This window comes from Gallinula chloropus, assembly GCF_964237585.1.
Source record: "Gallinula chloropus genome assembly, chromosome: 3".
Taxonomy (NCBI): Eukaryota; Metazoa; Chordata; class Aves; order Gruiformes; family Rallidae; genus Gallinula; species Gallinula chloropus.
In genome coordinates this window covers 81,888,554-81,907,451 of record NC_140087.1, presented here as the reverse complement: position 1 = coordinate 81,907,451, position 18,898 = coordinate 81,888,554, and the positions used below count along the sequence as shown (strand labels likewise).

The following is an 18,898-nucleotide window of genomic DNA, read 5'->3' as shown; positions in this document are numbered from 1 at the left end:
TTTGGAATTGAATGATTCTTGCCTTGTTATGTTCAATTTTTAACAGGCGGAGAAGAAAACAATTTTAAGTATAAGGGTAGAGATACATCCATCCAGGTCATGGAGGAAAGGGCTACTAGAAAGTCTTGACCTGGATTTATATCACCTTCAAAATCATCAGTAACACATTCTAAATGACTGAGATCTTTGGGGTCTCTGACATTGATCTTCAAGTACTAAATCACAGAATCACAGAATATCCTGAGTTGGAAGGGACCCCTAAGGATCATCCAGTCCAACTCCTGGTTCCACACAGGGCCAGCCAAGTCAGAGCATGTGACTGAGGGCATCATCCAGATGCTTCCTGAACTCAGTCCAGCTCAGTGCTATGAACCCTTCCCTGGGGAGCCTGTTCCAGTGCCTGACCACTCTCTCAATAAAGAACCTCTTCCTAATATCCAGCCTAAACCTCCCCTGTTGCAGCTTCTCACTGTTCCCTTAGGTTCTATCCCTGGTCACCAAAGAGAGGAGATCAGTGCCTGCCCCTTCACTCCCCCTCTTCAGGAAGCCATAGACCATGATGAGGTCTCCCCTCAGCCTCCTCTTCTCCAGGCTGAACAAACCAAGGGGCTTCAGCCTCTCATCCTAAGTTTTACCTTCCAGACCCTTTATCATCCTTGCTGCTGGGCAGTTAAAGCTAATGCAGTTACCTAACGCTAATTGGTACAGAGCTGAGTTTTTGAAGAGCTATTGGCAGTATGGTTTAGGTGGTTGTAGCCAGCCACCTCCTTGTTGCCTCATGTTGGGGATCATTTAGAATTTGTTGTGGTACCACAGGAGGTTGCTGGTTTCTCTGTGGTGTGTGTAATGAGTGGTATAGCTCTCTTTAAGGGTACTTAAATTTGGGCGGTGGCAGATGTTGCGTCGCTGGTGCTGAACTAGGCTTCAGGTTCGGTTATGTCATGGAGTGTCAGAAAGTACCGGGCTTTCTGTCAGGAAAACAGACTGTGTGCCATTACCATCAGTGAGCACGTGCTGCTCAGTGCTTTGGGAGGCTTGGGAGCAATGCTTTTCCAGGATTTTTAAGGAAATGGAGGTTAAAACCGATGCTGTCACAGCCACCTTGTTACACATAGCTCTCTGGCAAAACCAGCCCCTACAGTGATGAGAATAATCTGGGGGTGGAGTTTGTTCCACTGCTGGGCGGAGAACCTGGATTTTTGCTTGGTACATGACACCCTGCCCAGCTAAATTTAGGGCTGCTGTGGTTAGCGGCTACATTCTTACTAATAATTTTGGTCTGGCAGGTTGGCTTCTCTGTCCTGGGCTTCGGGGCAGGGTTAAGAGAGGAAGGGTTTTGTAAGCGTTACCCTGTGCGATCAATTTGTGCTGGATTTAAAAGGAGCTGTCAGGCTAATTTAAAGGCTGTTGCCGTGAGCTGTTGCTTCCTTCAGTTCAGCATCCCATAGAAACTCCTTGGCTAGAGTTTGGTTTAACATGAGATCGATGCAGGTTTTAAGGTGTCGCTGGGTGGAGAGTGACCTGGAGCATTGTGGTTTATTCCTTGCCTCGTGCCTGCTCCCTGTAATTTAGATGAGCAGATATGTCAGGCTGTCAAGCTGTTGAGTTTTGTTTGGGGCTTTGGCTCCTACTCACTTTTCTGCTTCATCCCATGTGAAATAGAGGCTTTTATTTATATTTTATGTTTTTACTAGTGCACGTTTAAGGGCAGCATTATGATTTAAGCATCCTTCTGCAACATCCCATTTAGTTGCCTGTCGGTTGTCAATGTTGATACCAGCAGAAGGTTGTAGATAGACGTTTCTTTGATGTTCAGAACTTGGTGTCGCTTGTGAGAGAGTTATCTGAGGTAGCTTAACATCCAGCAGACTTGCTCTTCAGCTTCATGTCAGGGTGAAGGCTGAGGTTTGCGATGGCAGATCCGAAGGACCAAACTTGTTGTTAGTTGTGTTTAGAGCCAGAACTCGCAGTGTCCTTCTGGACTTGTGTGAGGGTTGGGTTTAGGCTTGCAGTTGCCTGCACATTATATTGTTTTTTTCCCCTTTTATCCTCATTTCTGGCTGTTCTGACCTTTTCCAGCATTTTCAAGGAGCAGGGTGACGATAACAAATCATACAGAAAACACCCACACGTGATTTATTTATTCATTTTAATCTCAGTTCCTTGAAAAAATGAGATTTGTGTTTATTACTCTGTCCTTCAAGTAGGACTTGGACCTACAGCCAGTTTTGACTTAATGTGGTGGAACCTCTGCGTTTTCTGGCAGCTGCACAGAGGAGAGATTTTTAGTGAAAGACATGCCAAGGTGTGCTGGTTGTGGCTGGGGGGAGAGTGACAAAACCAGCACATGAGGACAGAGCTCAGTCCCTAGGGAATGATTGGTGGTGGCACAGTGTTTCTGTGCTTATGGTTCTGGGCAGATCGTGTCACCTCTCTGTCTCTTGATTTTTCTTCCCCAACTGTTTCTGATCTGGTTGGGTAGATGATGAACTTTTACTTTTGCTGCTCTTTGTGCAGCACCTCATCAAAATGGAGTTCTAACACCGAGAGGGCCTTGCTAGATCTGCTGCAGCATTAGCAACCTTCACAGCATCAATACTGTGACCTAATCAAGGGGTTAGGACAAACTGAGGCTTTTTACAGGATGAGAAAAACCCTGGGATGTGCATCTTTACTACTTACTGCACTTATGACACGTCGGATATGAGCATCAGTCTCATATAGTGTTGTTTTTCCTTTTTTTGTGTGGAGATAACTTGCTCAGTGTTCTCAAGGCAGTAGTGATGATGGCATGATGAATGATTGGCAAAAAGAAGGTGACATCATTTCATGTGAAGATAAATTATGAAGTACCATTACTTAATTATGCTCTGATAAGAGTGAGTAGCTTCTAAACATTTAATAAATGCAACACTTGTGCTTTCCCAGCACAAAACATTTTGCACAGCAAATATTTTTGGTGTGTTTTTTTAAAGAAGAAGAAAGTCTCTACCTAGTGCCAAGTGTGTCATTTCTGGTTGGATTTTATTTTCCTCTCTTCTCTATGGAGTTTCATCCCAGAGGTTGTGGCTCTGGGTATCTGAGCGCAAAAGAGCCCTGAGCCCATGACAGGGATAAATGCATCAATTTCCTTTGGTTCTCTCTTACTCTGGGTGTATCCAATGAAGTAGGTATTGTGAAGGCTTTTGGGTTTTTTTTTCCCCCACTCCCTCCGTTTCTTGTTAGTATTTTCTGATGCTTTTTCTGCCTTATGTTCCTTTAGAAATGCCGATAATCTGAGAGCCGTGGTAAACAGTGGAAAAGGCTGCTCACCCAGCTTTTTCAGCCATGGGTCCAGCAAAAATGAGGTGGTGCCATGTCAGGAAACACACAAAGTGCCATACAAATACTGTACTAGTAGTTAATGTCATCTAGCACTGAAGTGTGAGGATCAGGTAGTAGCACAAAATACAGTGCTGCACTGTGGTTTGCAAGGGAAGAAAAATACTCTATTTCTGTGATTTTTATTCTGCTCAGACACTAGGGGAAAGAAACGTTGCTAATGAAGAATTCACTATAAGGGATTCCTATGGATTCAAACCCTTTTTTTTTTTTTTTTTTAAGACTGTAGTTTAAAGGTTGCTATGTTGTCACAGGACTTCTAAAAACATGTTGTGGCATGGGAAACATCAACTCCAAGTTATAGGATGGTCATCTCTAGTAGGGTAAATGGAGATGATTAATGTCATGTGTCCTTGGCAGCCTCTGAGTCTTCAGAGGTGGAAAAACCCCTGTGCAGTCTCCATATGGACAGATGAGTTATGCTGATCGGTGGGCCCACAGACTGATCTGCCACGTACCGAGTAGCCAGATGCTGGGAAGCCACAGGACATGCTGCCTGAGTACTGAGGAATGGCTTGGCACGTGGTCTGTTTGTCAGTCCACAGCTGGACCAGTGTGGGTCTACAAAATCCATTAGCATCAGTTGTGACTCATCAGTGGCCTTTGAAGCAGATAAGAGTTGCTTAGAAGATCCATCTCCATTATTGTAATACTCCACAGTAATACTATATACAAAATGAGCTTCAAGATATCAGAAAATGTAAACGAACTGTCGCCAATCTTTCTGTGCTGAATTAAAAAAACCAACCAATTCTTCCTTTTTTTTTCCCAGTAAGTGCAGTGAATGTGCTGTGGTCTCTGTTTCTAAAATCTAAAGTATTTTAAAAGATGTTATTGCATTCTTAATCAGATTTACCAGTTTTGGTGTTCCCAGACAGTAATCCCCTCCTTGCTCTTGAGAAAAAGATTACAGTTTTCCTTATCAGTGTCAAGTTGGGAGAGAAATTCCTGCTCATAAAGCTCCAGAAGTCTGGGACTGGGTCTGTTGCTACTGTTAATTCCTAGCACTTCTGTTTTCTTTCCCTTTGCACGTTAATAGCTGAGGATACGCAGACACACACAACACACGAGCAGCATAAGTTAGCGAGCCTTGGTTTGTAGGGCCGGGGTGAGGTTCTTTGGTGGGAGAATGAGCAATTCCATGTTGGAGAGTATCTGGGGAGATGATTCCACCCTCTCCCCCTAGATGACAGCAGAACACCAGCCTTGCCGTGAGGGATTGTTACCTGAATGTATTTCAAAATAATATTATTTGTTGTCCTGCGTGTTTGGTTTTTAAAGAAGCTGGAATTACTGGTGTAATATATTGCCCTGCTTCAGAACAAATTATGCATACTTTGGGCAGCTGATAAAAAGAAAAAGCACCAGGAGTTTAAACATGTTCTTTTATGAATATCTGTTTCCACAAACACAGAACATGTTCACGCCTGTGATCAATATCTCTGTGGTTTACAGGTAAAGTGCAGATCAGATGCTTCTTGACAAGCAAGGCCCTGAACCCTCAGAAGCATCCTCATTTCAAACCCAACGTGAATGCGTTTTTCTGGAGCTCGCTGCAGAGGAATACACTGATGCCAGTGCAGTGCCTGATGAATGAGCATGGTGGTTTGATTTTGCTTCCTTCCACGAAGGGACTGATAAAGCCAGAGGTAAGATACGATGTGAGCTCCCTGCGTTGGGCTGCATCGTCTCCCAGCCAGCCCGTTAAACACTGCTCAAGCCCGTGGCCAGGGACAGCTCTCAAGATGAGGCTCCCTTCTGGCACCGAGATGGATCAGGCAGAAACACCCTGTCCTGCAGCTCTGGGCTTTCCCACCCAATTGCTTCAGCCACCCAGGACAGGGCTCTCGCTCATCACTTCTCTAAATGGCATTTGTTGGACCAAAGACAAGGCAGTCCCTCTCTGTTCCCCCACAGCCAGCAAGGCCTTTGCCTGTGTGGCTTCTGGCCCCTAGAGAGCTGCTTTTTGTTCCTGTGCAGAGACCTTCTCAGGGATTGACTCCTTTTTCCAGAGTGTTTCTGGTGGGAGACTCCATGAGACTCAGTAGCTGATTTTCAAAGGCCGAGTTAGAGACGGAGCAGGGTGCACATCTGCCATGACACCCAGGGGATGCACCCACATGCTCCCTTGGCTGTTCTGGACTTCCTTTGCTTGAACTTGGTTCTGTAGAAAGAAGGAAAACATGGACAAATGACTGGAGAAGGTACTTAGGAAGGCAGATAACAATTCCTCCTTTGGAAGAAAAGCCAAGAAAAAAATTACACCAGCTCTTCAAACAATGGCTTTCAGTGCTCTCTGTGCTTCTCCCGAGTAATCTGCCTCTCACAGTGAAAGAGGACAAGTTGAACTGCGGAACAGTAAGTGGATTATTAGTGATCGGTTTTTTAATGGATTGGCTTTTCTTAGCTTTTAAGTTTGTTTCAGAGATGTTCGGGTATCCCAGTCACACTGCCAGAGGTTTGTGTCTTTGGAGTTGGAGGTACCAACAGGAAGAGGGTGAGGAACAACCAGGCGAAGCAGAGCTGGGGTGCTTTTTAGCATGGCTTTATGCATGGGTGTGAAAGTTTCCATTTAGCTCCATGGTTCATGTCCTTACTGACCCAGTCCCAAGCAGCGCTGTGAGAGCTGGCTCTGCTGCTTGTGTCAGCAATGTAAGTCAATGAAACATCCAAACTGGTTGTTAGTTTTGTTTACAAGGATGACAGCTCAGAGTTTTGAGGTTGAGGAATGGGAATGACATCAGGTTTTTTCTACAGTCACACTTGGATTATGTAGAAACCAGAAAGATTGATTGATTAATCAACTGTATTGATTAAACTATTGCTTGCTTTTTAGGGTTTACTTTCTAAAACAATAGGTGCAGCGGTGATAAAAAATCCAGAAGGGATAATGTGGTGATTCAGTTTTTCTACAAGTATACATGGTGTAAAAGCTAGCAATCAGCAGTGCTTTTGAGAAGTTTTATATCTGAATACTTTGAAAACACTGTGACTTAGTCAGATGAGAGTTGCGCTTTTGAATAATTGCCGTTTAACCCGTTCTTGGGTATTTAAGAGGCACTTGAGTTCTGGATGGTAATTCAGGGAGGGAACTTTTTATCCAAGATGGGATTTTTGAAGTATGGCAGAATAAAGCTGTTAGTTGTCTGAATTTGAAATAATTTCTGCGTGTTTACAAAGTAGAGAGTAGAGTTGGTTGTTGTTAAATGAACTCTGGTGAAATTGTAAAGTGGTAGTGGGGGAGAAAAACCCCAACAAAACTTCTGCCCCTGAAGCACTGATACTTACCACAGGTGTTGATAAATAAAAAAACAATGTTTTGAACTCAGAAGCTAAATCTGTTACCTCCTACTTGTGAAAGGTAGCATGTGATCAGGCAAGAGAGCCACTACCCCTGCTTGTGGGCTAGGTGCTTCAGGATGTTGTCAGCCCAGGTGGAACTGGGCTGTCAAAGGTTACTTTGAGTTGGAGCAAAGGGGGGACACGGGAGTGGGGTATATGTATTTGTTGTCTCCCAGGAAGTGTGCTTTTAAAGAACAGGAGGCTCTGATGTGTTGCCTTGGCTTGAGGAGAGCGAAGGCCTGTGGAAATTCAGGAAAGGCTGGTGTGAGAACTGGTTGGAGAAATCCATTGTGGCAAGCCTGCACCTCACAAGGGCACAGATTGAGGAGTCTGAGGGTGGCAGGAGCTTATGCCTCTGGGTAGTCTGAGGTTGGAGTGTCCCCTGGTCGCTGACCCTCAGGGAAGTTTGGCAGATCTCCAGCTGAGCTTTGTGGCTTTCTGACATGGTTTGCGGTGCTGTAAAGGGGAGTTAGATGTATCCTCTCAAAATCTCCGTTTAAACAAGGTCCTGTTGCTTTGGACTAACTCATAGTTAAGCTGGAACAGTATTTTCAGTTACAGTATCTTTTTTGTTCTCCTCCTCTTAGATCTAATCTTCAAGACTACATAATATGCTATTTACAAATCTCTTATTTTGTTTAATTTTGTTTCTGGTAATACCAAAGACCCCAGTCAAGGTCTCTTAGAGATATGTTGTACAGAGACAAGGGGAGTATGTGATCCCTGCCCCAGTGTGGAATACCGTGAGTCTGAGACTGAAGGTTCCTGCTCACTTCAGATGCAGTTAAAGTCTCATCTGTGCTGTGGGAAAAAACAGGGGGGAGAAAAATACGAAAAACTAAGAAAAGGTGCTGAACTACCAATGGTATGAAAATGAATGAGATTTGCAAATGGTAGGTGACATCATCCCAGCTTGCTCATTTGTGGTTTGCCTTGGCTCTTCCAAGCTCCAGGCAGGAATTTGCAGAGTGTCTGTCCAGTGACAGTGTCATTCCCAGCAGTGGCATAGGGGAAGGGACAAACCTTCATGAAAGGGCTCCAAGCCTGTAGTGCTGAGGATGGCACATACAAAATGAAAGCTCTTGATGTCAGGTAACACAAATTTACAATGATAAAAACCTGTTACTTTATGCTGGAAGTTTGTTCCAAAACAACAAATTGTTTGAGTCTATTTCTTGGGCTAAACATTGTGGATGGAAAAGACAACACAAAGATCTAGGTCTTTAACAAAGAACCAGAATTCAACTCTGTAGCTTTTATTTCCATTAATATTGGAAGCATTTAAAAAAATAAAATCAGAGAAAACAGAGACTCTTTCACATCATGTTATAGCACTTTTCATTCTCTGAGATCTGGGGGGATTTGTTTTACTGTGACTATACAGCAGCAGAAACACAGGGCTACTCGAACCTGTGGAGTTCTAAATAGCAAGTATTTGGGACAAAAGCCTCTTCTTACAAAAACAACTTTTTGGATTTTAATGGCAAACTCAAAGCTGCTGAAGAACCAGGATCCTCAGCCTCTGTTATTATTTTATAGCAGAAATTAACAACCCAAAGTAATAGAAAAATGTCTGCCTAACTGTCTGCTGCTTGTGGCTGGGATTTCAGTTTTACATGTCTCAGAAACATATGCATAAATTGTTTCATGACTTGGCTCTTTGGCTCTGTATTAAGTAGACCAGCACCCTGCTAAACCTGCAGATGGGACTGCGGGGCCATCTCTGCTTAAAATCAAGTGTGAAGGAAATGCCAATTGAATTTCCCCCTTCTGTGTGCTACTGCTGTACTCCAAACTCCTCACTGCCTCTAAAGTGGTATCGTGGTAGCATTCAGAAGCCTTGTTGGGGAAAACATGGAAAGTCAGAACAAAACAATTATCCCTGCCCAAAGGATCCTGCAGCATCTTGCTCTCCCCTTTTAAAAATTAATCTTCATGTTGCTTTTTCCTGCTCCGGAAGTTGGGCTGAGCAACTGCAGACACTGGAGTTATTTACTGAACAGTACCTTGCCACCGAGCCAAAGGAGACCTTTCATTCCTTTCACAAATGCTCTCTTTTTTTGGATATTACCTTTATAGAGAGATTAGAAGAAATTGAAAACCCAGCTTCACTTACAGGGATAAAAGCGATGTCTATCTGGCTTAGCTAGATGTGTCCTGGATCCTGGCTGTCAGTGGGCAGTATCCATCAGAGACAGACAGCTGGCAAGGCAACCTCTTACTATGTGAAATGCACCCTAGTATATTTGTAGATGATTATAAAAACTTTTCAAGGTTCATGTCCAGGTTTGCTGCTGCTTAGCACATGAACAGGAGTCGAAAGACTTCTCTGTTTGGCAACCTTCATTGCTAGTCTTTCTTTTTGTGTGGGTTTTTTCTCTCCCTTGGAAACATGAGGGCTGTGAAGGCTAATGTTTCATAGTTTCACTGAAGGACTTTTTGAGCGTCTCAGGAAAACATACCAAGTGGATAGAGAGAGAGTGAACTTTGATCACCTAGATCTAATTACTGGTTTGTAGTTTTAATGGATAATCGAATGCTGGGTTCTTATAAGAGACTAAATGTGTACCAAATTGCTCGCCCTGAGGCTTTTTACATGCCTTACAGAGACATACAGACAAAATAATTGTGGAAATCAGGAAGAGTCCGCTGGCTGCAGCCAGACCAGCAAAGACAAACTTGTAGCTGGGTTTTGTTTTAAAACTGGTGCATGGATCACCTGGGATTCCCTGACTTTGATATGCTGTTTGGCTTGACCCTGCTTTGTTCGACGCGGTCACACAAATGTGGTAAGTGGTGTATGGTAATAGATTATACAGTGTATACTGCCTTGCTGTGGAATAAATATTGTCCAGGACAAGCTGTCTGTCCTCGTTGCCTTGGGCATGAAGCATCAACTTGTAGGTGCGAACAACTGAATTTGGGGCACACCAGCGTATCTGTGCAGAGCTGTCTGTAACTTCGGACACCTCTCTGAGCCTCGGTGGATCTGGAACCTCATCTTCCCTCGACATGCCAGGGCATAAACATTGGGATGCACTCTGAAGTTCACTGCATGGCCTCTGAAGGTGCCTGCAAGGGTTGTAGTCACAGGGGATGTGTGCCTGTTGCACTGGGGTTTTCGTTGATTGTTCATAATCATAGTCTTCTACATAGTGTATCAGCGACTTGGTGGATGCAGGCTCTGATTCAGTGGTCATCCTTGTAAAGTTCAGCTGTGGTAAGCTTGTTTGTGGTGTACCTTCCACGGCATGGGTGGCAAAAGAGTGGATGTAATGGTCAGTGGCATCAGGGTTTCCTGTTGTTCTGGTAGAATAATCACTAGTAGGCTGGTTAAATGTGCCTTCCTGGGGAAATGTCGCATCAGTTGTACTGAACTCTCTCTTTGGCTGATCAGTTTCAGTTTGACTTGTGGAGCCATAATCTGAGGATGGACTGTAGAGCTCTTGGAAAAGAGACAGGGGAGTGGTTACTGCATCAGTTGTGCTGAGCTCTCTCTTTGGCTGATCTGTTTCAGTTTGACTTGTGGAGCTGTAATCTGAGGATGGACTGTAGAGCTCTTGGAAAAGAGACAGGGGGGTGGTTACTGCATCAGTTGTGCTGAGCTCTCTCTTTGGCTGATCTGTTTCAGTTTGACTTGTGGAGCCATAATCTGAGGATGGACTGTACAGCTCTTGGAAAAGAGACAGGGGGGTGGATGCAAAGGAAGATGGACTGCTCGTGAGTTCAGGAACTACCTTGTCCTCGTGGGAGGAACTGTTGGCCTTTGTGAGCATCAGCTCAGTTGGGTTGGCTGCCGTCGTGCTAATTACGTTCCTCTGAATTAGGGAGGTGGTGTAAGTGTCTTCAGCTAGTGGAGCAGAGTCTGTTGTTGTTACTATACTCATGGCGTCGTAACTGCTGAGGCTGAAAGCATTGTCTTCGGGAGAGGGCATGTGTGAATTGGACAGCGTAGTGTTTCTCTCGAACTGGCATTTACTGTAGAGCTCCCGCAGTGAAATAGATGTTGGAGGTCTGTCCCAATCTTCCTGAGATGTGTTGCAAAAAGTCTGTGAAGCCCTGCAGAGGGAACAAGTTAGAATAGACAACATCCACAAGAACATTACAGGCTCCTATAAGGCTGTTTGGGTTGGAATTGGTGACCTGCTGGCCAAAACCAGTCTTCATATTAAGGAAGACATGAAACCTTAAGCAAAACTAGGTTATCTTAATGCTAGTCCTGTCATTGGCAGATGGCTTTATAAAGCACTGCGAACTTAGCTGACCGGCTTTTTTGTTTCGTAAGATGCAGGAACATCTGCCTGAGAAGCATCATCCTTTGATACAAGAATGTAGGAGAGGATTCGCGTGCAGAGAGATGGAACAGGGTCTCCAAGATCCTTAAGTCCCGCTGGTTTAGGCAGCTGGAGCTGTGCTGACAAGCATGTGCTTTTAAATGACTAAACTGGAGTTCTTTCTTCACTCAGGCAGTATGTTTCTTAAAGAATGCAACTGCTAAGCCCGTCCTGATGAGATGCAAATTAATTTTAACAATCCACTTCCCTGCTTTGGCTGCTACTGATGACACATCTACTTGGTGGTCTTTCAAAAGGAAGACATCATATATATGCAAAGTACTTCTTTTTAACTACAGCTTATCGCAATTGGCTTGTAAAACCATAGGAACCCCTGGAAACAATAGGTGACAAACGGTGCTATTTGCAAGGGGGTTTCTTGACGGCCTGTGCTGATCTAGGCTTGGGAATGCCAGGGCAAAGAGTAAATAATTTGCTAAAGTTCTTGCAAAGTCTTCCAGTTTCTTCTCCCCTCCCGGTGCCCTCCCATCAAGGCCACTAAGCCAGCTCATTCTTTATCTCCAGCTAATAGAGAAATACTAACTGAAACTGAGGAAATAACCTATTCTCACCCTAAGGTTGAATCCCCATCCATGGCTAGCACCACTTTAAATGTTCCGCATGTGCCACTCACATTTGTTTACATTCAAGTATGCTTTGTCCCTGCAGGGACCTTATTTTGCATTTCTACCTCTTTTGGAAGGGAAAAGCACACAAAGAATAACTTAAATGACAGTGAATGTTTGGTCTCCAAATAACACATACATTGAAACTGTGTCTGAAGAACGTTACTCCTTGAACTCACTTACTTTTGCAGCACAACTGTCTTGGGCTTGGAGAGAAGCCAGGAGAGCTGGCAGTCGCATATCAGAGGATTTCCATACAAATTGATGATGATATTATCCGATGAATTGATGTTCCAGGGATTAAAGGAACTCAGGTTACAGCTGCAAGATGACAAATGCAATAATTAGCAAACACTGAGCTACCTTCCAAGGGCTGGAGCACGTTTAGCGTCCCATGCATGTGAGACAGACACAAAGTAGTATTCCCAGTTCCTGATACCACTATTCTGCACTGCAAATCCAAGCTAATACCTGCCCCTCTTTCTAATTTACAGTGTAGCTGGCTGCGTGTAACAGCCAAACAAAAGCATCGTGAGGGGATAAACCTTCAGAGATGGCAGCTGGAGGGGAAACGACATAGCATTTGGCAAGGGTCTTCTGTGAAAGATGGTCTCCTTTGCCATCATGTATTCAGCAACACTTCTCTTTTATACTACACCATTTCTCTAGCTTCTTTCTTAGTCTGTTTTTAATGATTTGACTTTCTCTATGCCAGTCATCCCCTCCATGTTAGTTGCCTCTTGCATAGATACAGACTTCTACCTACCAAAGTCAAAGGATGAAAAGACTGTGCTTGTCTTTACTGTTCAGCTGTCCTACCTGCAGAAAGAGTGCAATAATGTGACCTCCCTGCAGTCTGAGTGCTCAGAAGATGCTGCCTTTCATCTGTGACTTAAACTGCTACTCCTTTGGCTTTTTCTTTTTTAAGTTTGGGTCATGATTTTATGCACTCTGAACTGGTATTTTTGCAGGTACTATAAAGTACTGTGTAAATTCAGTGGGGTAATCTAGTGGGGAATGGAATTCATTGGGATTTTTTGCTTAAATGAGTTTATTTTCCTGGAGCTGGTGATCTGGTGTTTACTAGCCAATGATCTAGTGTTTGCTTCCTGATACAGTAATAATCTGGGCCTATCTTGTAGAAATCTTAAGGCGCTCTCCTGATCTTTTGCTTCATGCTGACTGTTCTGTGTGCAGTTTCTCTCTCTTATTCTGATAAATCACTTTCAGACTTTTGTTTCCTTTAGGTATTTCAAGAGGTGCATGACATATCAAGCAAATCACACTGAGGTGTTACCTCTAAAATAAGAACTAAACTTGCTAACTAAACTATATTAACCTCTCACACTAGAAGCAGGAGTGGACAGTATTTTCAAATGCTTCCAGGATGCGGATTTTAGGGAACTGTCAGCACTCATCCTTTGCAGAGCAAAGAATCCTTGTCTGGTTGCCGTTGTTGATGTTGGAAGCATAGTTTATATCACAAGTGGGTTTGGTTTCAGCAGTCTGTGCTGATCTTAACAGAGCTAGACAAATTCACCCTGAAGTCAGAGAGGTAAGGCAGAAGAGTGGCAGCATGATGCTGTGAAGCAAAGGCAACACTGTGTGGAAGAACAAAAAAGAAAACAACTCACTTTTCAAATGAGAGATGCGTCAGATGAGGAGCACTGTCAAACATCTGTGTCCTCACAAATCCCAGCGAGTGGGAGTCTTGACAATTCAGCTCTTGGAGATCAGGCATGGACTTGAAGAAATCAGTATCGAGGCTTCTTAATCGTGACATCTTGGTCAGGTGAAGTGATCTGAGGTTGGACAAGTCTCTGGTCCACTCTGGTTGAACTGAAGCAGAAAAAAAGTTATTCCTGTGATCTAAAAATAGAGCAGTTCTGTGGATTCCTGCCTTAAAAAAAAAAAAAAAAAAAAGATTTTCATAGAGATAAAAAATACGTATGGTCTTTGGCAACTGTTCTCTTTGGGAAAGGAATAGAACAAAAATCCATGTACCAGGGTATAAACACTCACGTAATCACATTTTTAGAATATTACCTACAGGTAATGCTGTCATAGAGCAGAGGAAGGGAAGATAAGACAATAAAGCTGATCAGAGATACAGAATATCTTTCCTGTTAGGTGAATTAAATGAACAAGGATTTATATGCTCAGGGAAGTGATGGGTTGGTAGAGAATCAAGGGGTCTGCAAGGTCCTGAGTGGTGTGAGAAAGTCAAATAGCTTATTTTTCCTAGCACAGGTAGAAGAGGAGCTGAGAGATGTGAAACTGAAAGAATAGGTCTTATACAAAAGCACCTTTCCACCCCACAACTGGATTGTGCAACTCACTGCCATAAGAGGGATTAGGCAAATTCACAGGGGAAATTAGGGGAAATTTGATGGTATATCCATTAAATGTGAGTTGAGGTGAAACCTCTAGCTTGGGGGGGGTTTCCCTAAACTGCTGGTAAGTGGAACCAGGGCACATACAGATGGAAAAAAAAAAATCCCCCTGTGCTGCTTCTCGTTCTTCCACCTTCTCCATGAGATGAGAAGTGCCACTGTTCTGTGCTCATGGAAGGATGACACCATGCTGTGTGGTGTCAGTGAAATCTCACGGAACCTCTAGGAGATGAGAATTGTTTTATATGAATAGAACGGGTATGAATGAGACAGGAAATAATTGTTTCATATAAATAGAACTAGTATGAAATGAGACAGGAAAATACATAAGCTGGCTTTACAGATGGGCCAGGAAGGGTTCGGATGAGGCTGAGACCTTGTGGCACGTGGGTGAACGGGGAGCACAGCCTGGCTCTGCCCCAGGCTGAGGGGGGCTGGGTAAGGCATCTACCGTCTCTCTGTCTCCTCGGCACCTCAGTTATAAGCTGAGGCTGGCAGGGCAGGCAGCTAAAAGAAAAAAAATCACTCTGTAAATTGCTAGGGGCAGGGATTGTCTCACTCTGCGGAAGTACTTGGAAGTATTTGTCTGTTTGTGGTTGACACAAAAAGCCTCTCTCTGTGCTACTTCAGTACAGCAGTATAAAGCAGAATGTAGCTGTGGGGACAAAGAAAGATTTCAGCAGTGTGTCTAGAAAGAGAAATTAATTGCCTCCTGCATATCCCAGAACTAATCTTGGGGCTGACAGCAGGGTGACTGCCAGTAGCAGACAGTGGAATTGTGATGGAGGTGGGGGACTGTAGTGGGGCAGATAAAGCCCTGTTTGGTGGGCTCGTCTCTGCCCTGCCTTTGGGAGGCTGGTCTTCGTGAGAGTTTCTCCCCAGCAATTATGTGATTATCTAGAGTGACTTGCACACTTGGACCACCTTCAGCACGGGGTGTTCCCCATCCACCCTGGGCTCGGCCAGGATGGGAGCCATCATCCCATCAAGGTTTCTGCTCCCCCCGGTATGACCAAGCCCTGTGCTTACAAGTGAGAAATCCGGGAACTTACTTTTCTCAAGAAAGGTCCTGCTCAGATCCAGCATGCTGATGGTGTTTCCAGGCCCACTTGTGGCCTCACTGGGAGATGTGCCAATGGCAAAAGCAGACTCCCTAATGCCTCTGCTGTCATCCTGCCCGAGCAGCGTTGCAGAGAGGTTCAGGAACTGTAGCTGAGGGTAGCAGGAAAAAGCGAACGGCTGGATTTCAATCAGCGGATTTCCAGCCAGGGACAACCACCGTAAGTTAGGCAAGGAAGAGCTGTGGCATGATGGCACAGTTGACAGTTTATTAAAGCTTAAGTCCAGGGAATGGAGACTGGTGAGGGCTTCAGATCCCCATCTGACTGTCTGGAGGTGGTTCTGCTTCAGCAAGAGGACACGCAGCCATGGGAGGTTTCTTATCGTTGTGCCGTTCACCTCATCCAAGAGGTTATTGCTGAGATCTAAGGTCTCCAGTGTCTCTGGCAGGCAGACAGGGAAAGCTGTCAGGCTGCTGTTTGTGAGCTGCAGGGTGACCCAGGTACTGTTCTTCTGATCCTCACAGGACATGCTGGTGAGATTAACTTTCTCCCACGAGTCTTGAGCCAGCTGAAAAAAGGTGGTGATGAGTCTGGATGCTACGGGCTCTGCTCTGCTCACTGGGCCTGTCGCTGTGTTCCCCACCAGCAGTGAGAGGATGATCAAGCTTGAAAGCATCCTTCTCCTAAGTAGCTTGCAATTAACTTGCAAGATGTGTTTAGGAATTTTTCTAGAGAGGGAAAAAACAAAACATCAGCATTAAGAGCTAAATTAAATCCCTCCAGGCAGCTTTAAACTATTTTTAAAGTGAAGCATTTCTAAGTCTTTTCCCATTGCACCCAGACAGCGGAAATGATTATGTTGCTTCCGAAATTAAGCCTAAATAAACGTGAACGCTTTGGGACGTTAATACGATATGATCTTAATCTAAGCGTACCTACAGTTTTCCACACAGAAAGCAGTCAAGCTGTATCACATACCTGGTCCCCACCCCAGTATGCCGGTACCAGCCTGGGACTCAGAACAGCAGCAGTATGGGAGGCGAGGTCCCCCGCATCTCTGCCGGGCTGCCTCTGTGCAGCACGGGTGTACAGGGAGTGCTGCTGCCCCTCCAGTATAAAATACCAGTTGCTACTGTACTGGGTAAGCTGCAGGACAGCAGCAGTTTGAGAGTCACCCTCTTCCTCTGCTCCTGACCCACTGTCAGGGTGCTGCTGCCTATCTGCCAGGCAGGTGACTGCCGCGTCCGCGGTACACACTCCAGCTCCCGGGGAAAGGACGTGTGAAAATGCAGCTCCTTGAACCACACCGAAACCGAGTGGGCTCAGGGCCCCAAAGCTGGGAACCGAGGAAGCATCTTAGCCAGTGTTACAGTTCCCTCTGCACTCCTTCCTCGGCCCGTCCCACCTCAGATTTCTCTTTGTCATTTAAAAAAAGTCCTAAACGACTTGTCCAAGGCTGTGTGCAGGTAATCTGTGTCAGAAGAGGTAATTAACTGTAGCGTGAAACTACTGCTTTACTTACTGAGCCGTTTTTTGTGCATCACAATGATCATTCCTTATCTGAAAATGTATCAGCGTGTGTGTGGTGGGTGTGTGTGTGTGTGACTGAATCCCATCGTAGTATGGAATATCTCAGATCTATTCCAAACCTTAATAGCTACTTTCTGTCCCGTGAAGAGCGCTAGGTGTTGCCCAAGCCATCATCTGTTGCTGCTATCCCACGTTTTAAGTAGGGACCAGCAAAAATATCGAACTGGGGTTGCCTGTATCTTTTTTGGCATCTGGAACCGGGCAAGAGCTGAGCAGCCTCAGGGCTTGCTGGTCACCGGAGCTGCTGGATTCCCAGCACATGGCAGGGAGGGGATGGGAGGAATTGGACCACTGGATCCCGATCTTAGATTTAATCGTAGTCCCTGGCTCTAAACCGCATCCGATCGCACGTACCTCTTCAGAAGTCCTGGTGATGCCTGGTGCCTCCGCTCTGCGTGCTCCAGCTGCCTGGCCTTGGTTTTATACACTTGGGTGACTCAGCCGAGACCGTGAAACGCTTCTTTTCTCTTCCCAGCCTTCCCCGCTCGCAGCTCTGCCCACAAGCGCAGGCGAGGTTTTGTTCCAGGCTCTCTCCCCCGCATCCAGCTTTCTCCTGCCTGGAGAGGGGGTGGCTCCAGGCAGTTTTCCCGGCTCCCTTGGCCCTAGCAGGAGGTGGGTGGGTGGGACGGAGGGCTCTTATTTCTCAACTCTCCGGCAGGGCTACTCTGCAGCCTTTGTCTAAGCAGAAGGGGTAAAGAGGGGAATGATCAGTGTCTTTAAGTCCCAATTCTCACGTCTTCCACGGGCTGGGGGGGAAGGGAGACGAATAAGTGTGTTTGTCTGCTGATGGGTCACGATAATGTAAAGCTAAGGCTTTGTCTGCTGACCGGGGCTTTAGGTGCCAGTAAAAGGCTTTAAGTGTTTGTATTTCTCTCTAAGACTTGGGAGTAAAACCTGGAAATGTTCACACAGGACATTCCGTCTTAAGGGGGCCCTTGAGAAATGTCCAAAGCAAAGCTCTCACCTGCGGCTCCAGCAGAGAGGAATTCTCTTGGCACAAGGAGAGGCTGGCAGCATTTTGTGCGTGATGGGCTTGGGAGGCCTCTCCCAGCCCTGCTGTGCATGGGTTGTGTTCTGTCTCTGGCATCTACTGTACCGCGTGGTGTGGAAGAATTCTCGTTCAGCTCTTTCTCTCATCCTTTGCTGGATAAGTAAGGCTGACCGTGTGAAACATCCCCCACCAAGGGACCTGCCCCGAGCACAATTCAAATAATAATTAGGCTAGTCAAGGGCTGAGAATAAAGTCAGGAACTGGAAAAGGGATGAACTGATAGAGATTGTTCCACAGTAAAAGCAAAGGGGTGGGTTATTTGCTTGCTACTGTAAAACAATGATTACAGTTTTCAGGGGGATCAGCAATCAGTGCTTTTCATTTGTCAGGACAATAAAACAGTTCCATGACATGAAGGCAGTGCAGACCTGATGCTTTGGTGCTTAAGTGCAGATATAGGTCTTACTTTCCCAAAAACCTTGAGTCTGCATGTACGCAGGCCTTATCTATTGACCGTGTCATTCATTATCTGTGTGGGGAGAGAACCTTGAAAAACACCAGAACATCCACAGAACAAGATACCATCTTTTGGTAGGACTCCCTGGAGCCATTGCGGTTCCCTTGGAGGTTGGGTGAGATGCACATATTGTTCCCGTGTGGAGCAGCTCTAAGGCAAGACAAATAGTTTCCTAGATGCAGGGCTAATCCCACAGATTAATCCCGGGTGGAGCAGCTGTCAAGCCTGCCTGTGCTCAGGGCAGTGTCCAGGCCAGGCACGTGCACACCAGCAGGTAGCTCCCAGATCTGTACTTTCTTAGGTTCAAAGGGCAAATTGGAGCAGGATAAAAAAAGTGGGAAGAATTTGGAAATCTGAAGAATAGGAGGAAAATCCAGGCATTTCCAGGCTGGTGGAAACCCTGCCTTCCCTCTGGCTTTTATGGATCTGTTGGCTGCAAAGCTCCTCTTCGGGAGAAGCTGGGGAACAGGGAGGTGGGCTCGCTTTGCCTTGGACCGTTGAGTGGGGCTGTTGTGTTTGCTGCCCTTAGCTCAGTATCTACAGACAGTGAATTTTCATTGGTTATTGCATGGGCTTTAATCTCTTAAAAATGTACCCCATGAATCCTGGAAAGCCCAACGCTGCCTTTTAATGTGTTCAACCTTACTGACTTCATTTTGGAGG

At 45.3% G+C, this 18,898-nt stretch overlaps 1 protein-coding gene across 1 annotated transcript; it reads right to left on the bottom strand.

Annotated features, from left to right (window-relative positions):
• Positions 1-9,224: 9,224 nt before the first annotated feature.
• Positions 9,225-15,813, bottom strand: LRRN4 (leucine rich repeat neuronal 4; the record flags this gene model as incomplete). The annotated part of the gene is made up of 5 exons (XM_084261945.1): positions 9,225-10,195; positions 10,439-10,782; positions 11,867-12,004; positions 13,318-13,522; positions 15,129-15,813. The coding sequence occupies 5 exons, from the start codon at positions 15,811-15,813 to the stop codon at positions 9,225-9,227; spliced, it is 2,343 nt and encodes a 780-aa protein (XP_084118071.1).
• Between the last annotated feature and the right edge of the window lie 3,085 nt (positions 15,814-18,898).